At 36.6% G+C, this 12,545-nt stretch overlaps 1 protein-coding gene and 1 non-coding gene across 2 annotated transcripts in view; both read right to left on the bottom strand.

Moving 5' to 3' along the window:
* Positions 1-855: 855 nt before the first annotated feature.
* trnal-cag (transfer RNA leucine (anticodon CAG)) lies at positions 856-938 on the bottom strand. Its single transcript has one exon. It is a non-coding gene; the product is annotated as a tRNA-Leu (tRNA).
* A 3,044-nt stretch (positions 939-3,982) lies between these two features.
* LOC115415169 (afadin-like) overlaps positions 3,983-12,545 on the bottom strand; it is a 34,119-nt gene continuing 25,556 nt past the window's right edge. Inside the window, exons 6-7 of the mRNA XM_030128657.1 lie at positions 9,626-9,710; positions 3,983-6,100 (exon numbers count right to left, since the gene is read on the bottom strand). Coding sequence (XP_029984517.1) covers positions 5,947-6,100; positions 9,626-9,710 — 239 coding nt within the window. The 3' untranslated portion in view covers positions 3,983-5,946. The remainder of the gene's footprint in view (positions 6,101-9,625; positions 9,711-12,545) is intronic.

The following is a 12,545-nucleotide window of genomic DNA, read 5'->3' on the forward strand; positions in this document are numbered from 1 at the left end:
TCTGTTTGGACCTGGTGTGGTCTGTTTAGACCTGGTCTAGTCTGTTTAGACCTGGTCTAGTCTGTTTGGACCTGGTGTGGTCTGTTTGGACCTGGTGTGGTCTGTTTGGACCTGGTCTAGTCTGTTTAGACCTGGTCTGGTCTGTTTGGACCTGGTGTGGTCTGTTTAGACCTGGTCTGGTCTGTTTAGACCTGGTCTTGTCTGTTTGGACCTGGTCTGGTCTGTTTGGACCTGGTGTGGTCTGTTTAGACCTGGTCTAGTCTGTTTAGACCTGGTCTTGTCTGTTTGGACCTGGTCTAGTCTGTTTAGACCTGGTCTGGTCTGTTTAGACCTGGTCTGGTCTGTTTAGACCTGGTCTAGTCTGTTTAGACCTGGTCTTGTCTGTTTGGACCTGGTCTAGTCTGTTTAGACCTGGTCTGGTCTGTTTAGACCTGGTCTAGTCTGTTTAGACCTGGTCTAGTCTGTTTAGACCTGGTCTTGTCTGTTTAGACCTGGTCTAGTCTGTTTAGACCGGTTCTGCCTCAACTCCATGTTGTCTTCGTTCTGACCAAAACAATGCAGCGTACGTGTGACGTCATCACACATGCACAACGAAGGCAGAACCGTTAAACAGGCAAACGATTCCAAGGAATCGAGCTACTGGGAACCGGTTCTCAAAAAGAACCGGTTCTCCATTCCCATCCCTCGTGCTGAGGCAGAAAAAGTCCAAACAGACACCAGCTGCACTTTATTTATTTATTTAAAGTGTGAAAAATAACATGAAGTTTTTTAACAGGCAGTGCACACTGTGCCTAACAGGCGGACCCAGACTGCAGAGGATTCAGCTCAATAATAAACTGAAGACAAAAACACTGCTGTCAGAAGTGGGATTCGAACCCACGCCTCCAGGGGAGACTGCGACCTGAACGCAGCGCCTTAGACCGCTCGGCCATCCTGACACATACGGCCCATGAACGCACCACTGTAAATAAACCTGATGGAACCCGCATCAGCTGATCTGTACAGAATACAAACAGACTCACGCGCATTTTCACCCAGACGGGTTTTCTGCTTTAAAACACGTGTCGTAACGAAAGTGACCAAATACAGACAGAAGAGTCCAACCTCCAAAACAGAAGCTTTTCCGTCTGAAAACACACCGTCCATGGACCTCCGACATAATTAGAGAACTTATTAATCAACGAACTAATTAAAACTGCACCTGGCTGCACGTGAAATAAACAATCTGATCAGTTCAAGACACGTGCGGCAGTGTCCGGTGTTTGCGACAGGCAGAGCCCATTTACGGCAGCTCTCCACTCCTGTCTTCCTGTGGTTAAAAACGCGTGAATTTTAATGTTTTTCTTTTCTATAATGAACGAAATACAAAGTGAAAATTAGAACTAGACTGTTTTTTTAACTTTCTTTTTTTCTTCAACTTTATAAACAACATTTGAGTTTACAGTTCAACATTTTAAACAAACAAGATGTCAAAAGGGAAAAGCATTTGAACAAAAGTTTAAGAAAATAATGCATAGATTTAAAAATACAAAGCATAATATATAAATAATAGTAAAAAAAAGTAAATAAATAAAAAATAATAATTCTGAGAACAGAAGTCAAAGAACACTCCATGCACAAGAAGTACACACACTGCAGGGGTTATTTCATTAAACACATGAAATGAAAGAAAGTCACCACAATAGTGACGTCCCAGAGTAGGAATAAAACCAGCTGTTTCATACCACAGACCGACCTGATGACATGAAAACAAAGCCATCCGTCTTTCTTCATGAAGTGGGGAATGATTCCTGTTGGAAGTGCCACAGTTCAGTGGCACTCCTCTGCACATGCTCTGGGAACGTCCCAAAATCCAGGAATACTGGTGTTCGGTTCACACTGTAGCGGAGAAAGTTTCTGGTCAGGACGTTCCCTTTACCAACAGGCTGTATGTGCCAGGGGATCCCTCTGTTTGGAGGTTTTTACCCTCCTCTGCTGCACAGTGGGTCCAACTGCCATCATGCTGGGGAGAAAACTCTTAGAAAGGGAGTGGAAGGCTCCATCGGCTCCAACTCTCTCCCAGTGGTATGTTTGTCTTGGTCATTTGGCAGCATTTGAAAGATTATCTTATAGACTGTTAAACAGATGATTAGAATGACAAATGGGCCCTGCACAGGTCAATGACGTTTCCAGCTCAAGAATGTAAACTGGACTTAGTGATAAAGTAATGACTGTTGTAACCGTGTGTATTTGTATTATTGGCATTGTTGTTATTATTATTATTATTATTATTATTTATGTTTCATCTGGTCGGGGAATGTCCACGTCTTCAGTATACTGGCACTGATAACTGGCATAAGGCGTGGAAATGTCCAACATGTATGGCCTAAAACCCTTTTTTTTTCTGTTTTTTTTTTTTTTTTCTTTGTTTTTTTTTCTGTTTTATTATTCTTTTGCTCTTTCTTTACTCTTCTTTTCATATATAAAAGAAAAATTCAATAAAGATCAAGTCATAAAAAAAATGAGGTGGGAGATCGCAGAAAGTTGAACCTGTGACTCTGTAAACTCGATCAAGTACCTGTCTTCCATGTGCAAAGTATGTCTTGTTGTAATATCAAAGCAGTCACCTAGACTGCAAAACCAGTCTACCTACGGTACAAATAAAGTAACCTGGAACCTTGAGCTCCAAAACACATCAGTGTTAAAGCTCCCAGCCCATCCAGGCCAGAGCAGAATTTAGACTTTTTCAGCTCATAATTCTGAGTTACCACAGGGACTTTTTCCCCAGTACTGGAAACGGTCTTCCATACGTAGGAAGCTCATAATTATGAGATAAAAAGTCGAAATTACAGGGTAAAAAGACATAATTATGAGACAAAATGTCGAAATAACAAAATAAAAAGTCAAAATTCTAAGATTAAAAGTCATAATTATGAGATAAAAAGTCATAATTATGAGATTTTTTAAAAAGTCATGAGATAAAATAACAGTCAGGTGGAACTGAGTCGACTAACGTTACTTTCTTTGCAGCTCGGATATTTAACAAACACATTTAAACACAATATATTCAACAAGTTTAGAGCAACAGAGCTGAAGCCCTAACATCAGATTTAATACATTTTGAAGACTTTAAATGCAGATTTGTAAATTCAAGACTTCTAAGACCGCGCGGGAACCCTGGGTTTGTCTCTTGACCTAATTCTTAAAATATTTGCAGTTAAATTAATTTGTACGACGGCGTATTAGGACCACATACGAAAAAAAAAATGCTTGTCACCACGAGAATAAAGTCGTTATTTAATGAGAATAAAGTCATAGTTTTAAAAAAGTCTATTTAATGAGATTAAAGTCGCTAATTAATGAGAATAGTCGTTAATTAATGAGAATAGTCATTATTTAACGAGAATAAAGTCGTACTTTTATGAGATTAAACTCGCAATATTTTGAAAATTTGACAGAATTTCCGGTTTTACAGCGAAGGCAACCAGTGAAGCAGGAACTTTCCCTTCTGTTGGACTGAAAGAATCCCCACAGTTTGTTCAGAAACACAAACCCTCTGTTTAGTTCTCTGGTGTTTCCACTGACAGTCCTACAGATGAACACTGCAGCAGGTTCTCCTCCACAAAAGAGGAAATATGCTACAAATCAGTTCAGTTCTTACAACAAACCCAAATGTGTGCAAACTGTCTTCATAGTCCTCAGACTAATGTGCTGATGGAGGACAGACTAATGAAAGCAGAACTTCACTAAATGTTCACAGTTCTACATCAACGATAAGGTACAACTGCTCATTATATTATGACTTTATTCTCATTAAATAATGACTTCATTCTCGTAGTGACCAGTGTTTTTTTTTCTTCTGTGGCCCTAATACGCCGTCGTAAATTTGGGATGTCAAGTTGGGAGGAAAATTTGGGATGAGAGAATGTTTCAAGTGTAACTGGGATGGATGGATGGATGGATGGACGGATGGATGACAAAAGACCACACTTCCAGCCTGCACTGTTGAAAAATCTGTATTTATTAATGATTTACAAAAGGCTAAACATGAAACCATTTAAATGAATCAGTTCATCTTAAAACCTAAAAAGGAACTGTGGGGCGGGAGGGGGAGAGACGGGTCTGTAGTGTTTTTTTTTTTTTTGTTTTTTTGTTTTTTACAGGTCAGTAAATAACAGCATCTTATGTCACCATGAAAAAAAAATCTGCTTTAGTGGAGGCTCCTGGAGAAATAAAAAAAAAAAAAAAAGAAATCCACACACAGGATGGAGTCACTCAAACTGCAGAAGAGAAATACATTTGAAACGTCACTATTTTTTCTGGCGTTTTAAATTGACTGGGAGACACTGGGTTTTGGAGGTGCGTTCGTTTTCTACATCAGCAGAGCAGCAGTGGCGGTGAACGTGACTATGTAAATCGTGTGTGTATATATAGTTTTTTTTTTACATTTACAATTCTGTCTGTCACCTCGACTCCAGTTCCTTAAAAACCTCCTGGATCTCTCCGACTACAGCTGGTGTAAAAACAGAACACTCTTCTGTTTCTAATGCAAAAAAAAAAAAAGAAAAAAGAAAACAGAACTATATCACAGATTGTTACCACAGTATGAGAGGTCCCAAATGTAATCTCACAACAGTTTGCTGATACATATTTAAATTAAAACTTTTTGTGCAAGTTTGCTTTTTTCCACAAGGTTTGAAATAAATATCTGTAAAGCAAACAAGTTTCCTTTTTATTTTATTTTTTTTTCCTTTTTATTTTTTTATTTTTTTACCGTGGAAACCAACATTAATCACATTGAAGGAGTTTAGTTTTTCCGGATTGAATTTAGGGTAAAAAGTCGGTCGAATTAATCTCACACAACTCTGCAAAAAAAACAAAACAAAACAAAACAAAAAAACATGACTCGGATTAAAAATAAAAAAATAAAGTTAAAGTTACCTCAGGTCGGAGTGAGAAAACGATTAAAAATTCCACTCCGGAGAGAAAGAAAGAATGAAAGAGGGCGGTAGATAGTCCAGTTCTGGCAGAACGTCTGCCACCGAATGCTGTTAAATCACATTAGTTTTGCAGTTTTTTTTTAGTAGCCTGGCAGGTTTTCGACAGTAGTAAAAGAGTGAGACAGCTGTGGACCTGAATATTTACAGTAATGTTGTGCACTTAAAAGATCCGTGTCTGGACTGTAAGACCATCCTCTGGAGAATCCTCCGGAGATTTATCTAAAACATCACAAAACAAAAACAAAAAAATTAAAAATAAAAAGAATTCCCATGCTTTCTTGCTACGGAATGAAATAACAGTGTTTTCACTCACTGAGAATTTAATTAAAATAAAAAAAAAAACAAAAAAAACAAGAAAATAAAGGTTGGTCTGGAGCTCAGAGGGCGTATCTGCTGGCGAGAAGGAATTAAAAGTCAGAAAAAAACGACATGATGCCGAGAAAAAAAACGATAAAAGAACACAATAAAACTGTTCGTATTCGATGAAGCCATTAAAAAAAAAAAAAAAAAAAAAATTTAAAATGAGAATGAACCTTTCTCCATCCCTCGCCCAAGAACCGTTTTACAAACAAAAATATATCCCCTTTAGTCGCGTGAAATCAAATTCTCACTAGATAGAATTCAAAGGTTTGTACAGTGCTTTATCATTATATATCTTTGACAGACCTTAACGAGGGGAGGGAGTTTGAAGCCGTAAATGTCTCTCCTATTGCAACGATATAGCTACGTCAAAAAAAGTGAATGGTCCAGTTATTTAAATGATTAAAATAAAAAAATAAAATGGGCAAACAACACAAAAAAAGGAAGAGACGGCCAGTGGAAGGGAAGTGAGCGGCGGTGGCGGCGGCTCTTTCCACCCGTGGGTTTTCTGTTGTTGTTTGTTGTTTTTTTCTTTTCCCAGGAGCACCTTAACGTTCCGGTGGCGGCGGCGGTTAAGGTGACACTAGGAGGCGATGGGCTCGGTCTACTACTTGGTGTTGAGCTCGTTCTCCAGCTCCATGAGTTTACGTGAAGCCTTGACCTTGTTGGAAACCTCCTTCCCCTGAGAGAAGAGACGCTGGCGCTCCTTGAAGGTCAGACTCTCCGGAGCGCCGCTGGGGATCGAGTTCTCCTGCTCCTGACTGGAAAAGCCACGAACACAAGGAAAGAAAAGTTACACTGTAAGCCCGGAAAAGTAGAGTTTACAACAAACATTTGAGGCAAGTGGTTGCACTTAAATGATTTGAGTAATGATCGACTAATCAATTGGTTTAAGTAGGTTCAACTTTAATGCTAAAAGTATTGAACTTAAACTATTAAGTAGAAAACACTAAAAGACAAGTTATTTGTACTTTAAATCTGTTGTAAAATCAACCCCACTATCCAACCATTCAACTCAGCATTTTAGCTTACACTGACTAATTTACTCAACTATAGCCAGATTAATTTATCATTGATTAAACAACTTTTTTTAAGATAATCAAAGTCTTTATGTGAAACTGAACTGTAATCCTCTGTTTCTTTTGCTTGGGTTAACTGATCCTGTTGTTACCAACAAATATCACAAAAAACTCTATGGAATGCTGACTTTTTGTGCCAGAAAATGTTTGCTTGTAAACTGGATCTCAGATCAGATTCCCACCCGGACACAACGGCATAAGACAGTTTTTAGTTCTGTTTCCCTTGACTATCTCACATGTCGATTACACCATAAGGATGACGTCTTTCTAAAGACTTGGGAACGTTTTCTTACCTATATGGGACTGGAAGCTTCGACAATTGTTAAAAGGGCATTTGTATTTTGAAAAGAAAACATCTTTTTTTTGGGCCAATTTTTGTTTTTTTGTTTTTTTTGTTTTTGTTTAGTTCTGTTGATATGTTCTTTGTTTTGTTTATTGTCATTTTGTGAGTGTGTGTATCAAACAAAAATGACAATAAATATAATTTTGAAAAAAAAAAAAAAAAAAGATAATCAAACTCAAAATCCTACTCCTCATTAAAATAGTTATGAAATTATTCAACTTCATATATTGCAGCATGAATAGAAGTTAGCTCAATGTCATTTACCAGTACAGGAAGTGCTTTTAATTTGACAAGACATTAAGTTTCTGTTGTACAATAATCTAAGATGAACAGTAAATCCATAGTTCTTCCTGTGGCTCTGACTCATGGTGCAGCTGTACAAAACTACAAAAACAAACAAAAAGGCCAATAAACACTGACATACACACATTAAATCCAAATTAACACTAACATCACAACCCCGCTGAACCCCTGCACAGAAAAAGAACACATTTTCAACAACATGCCCACTACCCACAATGCAATGCGAAGATGAAAAGGTGCACTGTAAGCGCGGAATTTGTATTTACTAAAATGCTTTAATTACAATGCACTTAAATGATTTAAGTTTTATGATGGTCATGACTAAAACTTAGTGATTTAATTCCATTCAACTTAAACTTTTTCGTACTTTCAACTATGTCTACAAATTAGTAGAATATACTGAATATTTGATAGTAACATCATAAAACTTAAATCATTTAAGTGCATTGTAATTAAAGCATTTTAGTGAATACAAACTCCGGGCTCACAGTGTAGGGTTAACCCTTAAAGGTGCAGTATGTAGCAGGGGCGTTCACAGGATTCTAGAGCGGCAGGGCAACATGTGTGCACCACCGTTTTTTCAGGCCTTGTTGAGCCGCAGTATGTAATAAATTCCCATTATGTAATAAAAGTTCAAAATGTAATAAGAATGTCACGTCATCTTGTAATAAAGCCGCATTATGTAATAAACTGACACATTTTGGAATAAACTACCTCAACGCATTATATAGTAAATTTTTTTCACATTATGTAGTAAGTTATTACAATTTGAGAAATGTATTACAAAATGCACTTGACACATTTTTACTTTCAGGAAAATGTAATGTGTTAAATTAATCTTTAAACTGTGTGGTTAAAGTTCTGATTCCATTACCTGTAGCTCCTGTGACTAATTTCTTCTAAATTGCTCTGAAATTATATTAATTTGGATTGTTATTACATAATGAACCATGTTATTACATTTTTTTTAAAATAAAAATGTGTCAAGTGCATTTTGTAATAAATTTCTCAAATTGTAATAACTTATAACATAATGTGAAAAAATTTACTATATAATGCGTTGATGTAGTTCATTACAAAACGCCTCAGTTTATTATGTAATGCGGCTTTATTACAAGATGACGTGACATTCTTATTACATTTTGAACTTTTATTACATAATGGGAATTTATTACATAATGCGGCTCAACAGGCCTTAACCCTTTCATGCATGAATTATAAGAGCCTTAATCAAGATTTTCTTTTATCGGTGAGTGTTTTTATTCCTTGAGGCATTTAAAAAAACAATGTGATTGAAATAGTTTTTATGAACCCATTTTTCATGGAGTTGCAAAAATATCCACTCAGCTGGACGCCATGCATTAAATTTTTGTAGCAAAGAGGATACCACGCTCTACAGCAGGGGTGGGCCGGACTAGTGAAATAATATAAATAAGAGTATAAGAACTTATAAACAATGTCAACTCAACTCTGTCTTCTCTGTGTTCTTGAGTGAATAAAGTCAAATTCTGTATTGAAAATTTTTACATCTGCGAACTGTACTTGAACATAACACGAACAAATATGAGCAATCTGAAAATCATTTAAAAAAATAAGTGCAATTTTAATAATATTGTACCTAGTTTGTCATTTAAACATCACAACTTACAGATCACAGTGGATCTACAAATACACAAAACATTTTATAACAGGCAGAATATTTTGTAAAATTAGACATACTACTCTTAAGACATTTCAGGTTGTTCATATTCGTTCAGGTTATTCTCATTTTTTATAAAAGGCTAGTCTGTCAATAAAAACAACTTTGTGTAATTTTGCTTTTTTTTTTTAAAAACTAAAACAACAAAAATTTGCAGTTTTCATTATTTATAAGTTACTATGATAGTATTTTACTCGTCTGATCCACTTTAGATTAAATTAACCTAAAATGATTTTAACATCCTTGACAAATAATATCTTCAGTGTAATTTTTGCATTTCACAAACTCATCCCACGGGCCGGATTTGGCCCCCGGGCCGCATGTTAGACACCTGTGCTCTACAGTATTTGGAATGTGATTGCAGTACCAGTTTTGGCCACAATCCTACATACGACACCTTTAAGAATGGCCCATGTGATTTTTAAAATTTTTGTAAGAGGCCAAAAAAAAGTGCCTAAATAAATGTATAAGTAGAGAATGAGATTAAAAACAACTGTAATGAAAAAAACATGTTTTGTTTCTGATTTAGTGTTTATTCGGAATAAAACAATCCTCTGTTTTGACTGAACTGCATCTTCTTTTGAAGTTGTATCACTGGTTTGCTTTATAGAAAACAATCAAGTGTCAAATCCATCCTTCACAGGGAAAGAGAGAGGACAAAAGAATAGTGATGTTTAGAACCCAGATTTGGACTTGGAAATCCTTTGTATAGTGTCGAATCATTCTGAATCACATCGAACCAAATCGCACTGAATAAAGTCAAATTGTCAAATCATAAATCCCAGAACGTCACTGTGGTGAATAAACGTGTCCTTGAGCGCTCACAGGTTGTTCAGGTCTTATCTCATTTTTTTAGCCTCACCTTTTCGTCCACTTGTCTCGCGGGTCCTTGTAGACTTCTCCTGATCCTACAACTCCTGCTGAGTTTCCAGTGTATGAGTTAAATCCTGCGAGACGTTCGGGATCCACACAAAAGACGGGACACGAGAGCAACAAGACATGAGTTAGCATCGTTCATGGATAACGTGTGTTTTCTGAAAACATCCGAAACGGAAGCTGCTGGGTGACGGCTGAGAACGCTATCCGTTAAAATACACACTTAAACATAAAACAGTGTGTGTTCGTAAGTAGAATAGAAACCTGATTTAGGCTACGTTCACACAGCAGGTCTTAACGAACAAGTCGGATTTTTTGGTGAAATACGAATTTTGTGTGTTCGTTCATATTCCACATTAAATGCGACTTCTATCAGTTTTGAGTATGAACTGAACGTGACCCGGAAATAAGTATGTTTTTCCCGTTGCTCCTCATCCTGGGACGCAGAATTGTGACGTTTGTCGCATGTAAAGGTTAGATAAATGCGACCTAGCCGTTCAGACTGAAGTTGCATTGCAAAATATCGGATATGTATCGGATTTAGGATCACAAATGAAAGTGGCCTGGGTCCGACTTGAAAACATCGGATTAGTGTTGTTCAAAGTGTCTTTAACAGATCGGATACAGGTCGCATATGGGGAAAAAAAAAAATCGGATTTGTGCTGTTCAAAATTTCTTTAACAGATTGGATACAGGTCGCATATGGGCAAAACATCGGATCTGGGCCACATATGAAAGTGGCTTGGGTCAGATTTGAAAACATCGCATTTGTGCTGTTCAAAGTGTCTTTAACAGATCGGATACAAGCCGCATATGAGCAAAAAATCGGATTTGGGCCACATATGAAAATGGCTTGGGTCGGATTTGAAAACATCGCATTTGTGCTGTTCAAAGTGTCTAACAGATCAGATATAGGTCGCATATGGGCAAAAAAAATCATATTTGTGCCGTTCAAAGTGTCTTTAACAGATCGGATACAGGTCGCATATGGGCAAAAAAAAATCGGATTTGGGCCACATTTGCCTGCAGTCTGAACGTAGCCTTCCTTAGACACAAAACTTGAACGTGTTTATGACCACGGGCGCCAAAACCCAGCAGCTTCTCCGGTCGACATGATGTCATTTCCCACAGACCAGCCTAAGCAGGAAGGAAGGAAGGAAGGAAGGAAGGAAGGAAGGAAGGAAGGAAGGAAGGAAGGGTACGAGTTGTGGAGAAGCGTTAGGCAGAAACAGTCAGATCTCATTAAATCAGTGCAGCGAGCCGAAAAAAGAGAAAAGAGAGCGTTAAAGCTGTTAAAGGGCCATTCCAAAAGCAGCAAAATGGTCTGTGGAAGTGTCAACGGGCTCCGAGGTCCAGGTCACCGTCCAACATGTCCGACCTCCACGGAAGATTGGACGTGTCCTGAAGTCACCTGACGTTACGAACATCTGTTCGTATTTTAAGGCTGGGGCTGATTTAACCCATAAAGACCCAGTGGTACTTTAGTGTCAGTTCCCAAATGAACTTTTAACCTTTAACCTTTCTTAAGCGATTTATCACCATTTATTGTAATATTATCTTCTGTATTTTGCTTTTTTTTTTTCAGTGTAAATCATGTTTTTTTTCTGTATTTCATTCACTGATCATGTAGATGTTCATAAAAGCTCAGAGTAAATTTGAGGGTTATTATATCGAGAAGAGAGAAAACTGAAGAAAAAGTAACTTTTTCAGCAAATCTATCGTTAACTGAATATTAAAACACCCATCTGTATCCACTGTCATTGATCCAACTCCATGGGTTTTACTGGTGAATCAATGTTGTAGAAGATGACTGTTTCCATGGTAACTACAGAGCCTCTAAACGTCCAAATGGGTCATATCTGATGACCATGAAAAGATGAAGAACTGTATAATAGATTTTTTTATATTGCGATTTTTGTGATTTATTGTTCATTTAGCTGACTGTATTGATTCGTTTGGCTGTTTTGTTCATTTTGGTGCTTATTTTATTAATTCTTTTTAACATTTATTATGATATTCACTGTATTTTGCTTTTTTTCAGTAAAAAATAATAATTTTCCTATATTTAATTTAGTGATCATGTAGATGTTCATAAAAGCTTCAAAGGTTATATGAAAACAGAAAACTGAAGAGAAAGTGACTTTCAGCAAAATATATCATGAGCTGAACATATATATATATATATATATATATATATATGTATATATATATTTTTTTAAAATCATTTTTCCTTCATTTTTGTTTAGTTTATGGCTTATTTCTTCATGATTCTTATTTTGTTGATTTTTTTGTTGATTTTGTTGATTATTTTGGCTGTTTTTACTTAATTTTGTCATTTTTTTTCTCAACATTATTTAGTATTTTGTCAATTATTTTACATTTATTTTTGTTCTTTTTATTTAATATGTTTAAACTCAGTGTGTCCATCCACTGTCATTGATCCAACACCATGGGTTTTACTGGTGAATCAATGTTGTAGAAGATGACGGTGTTTCCATGGTAACTACGAAGCCTCTGAACGTCCAAATGGGTCATATCTGATGACCATGAAAAGACGAAGAACTGTATTTTACACCAATTATTGACATGGATTGATAGGATTAATGGATCAACAGGTATTAAACAGTTTAGATCAGTAGATGTTTGGGTCTTTATGGGTTAAAAACAGTCAAATAAAACCTTCAGGCTCTAAACCAGGGGTGTCAAAGTCATTTTAGTTTAGGGGCCACATTTAGCCCAATATGAGCTCAAGAAAATAATAACAGTGAAAAAAAACTCAATTACATTATGAAATGTGATTATGTTTACAAAAGTTTCCTTAAAATTGTGAAAAACATGAACAACCTGATATTTATTCAGAAAAGTGCAATTTCAACAATATTATGCCTTTACATTACAACTGCAAA

The sequence above is a fragment of the Sphaeramia orbicularis genome, chromosome 24 (assembly GCF_902148855.1).
Source record: "Sphaeramia orbicularis chromosome 24, fSphaOr1.1, whole genome shotgun sequence".
Taxonomy (NCBI): domain Eukaryota; kingdom Metazoa; phylum Chordata; class Actinopteri; order Kurtiformes; family Apogonidae; genus Sphaeramia; species Sphaeramia orbicularis.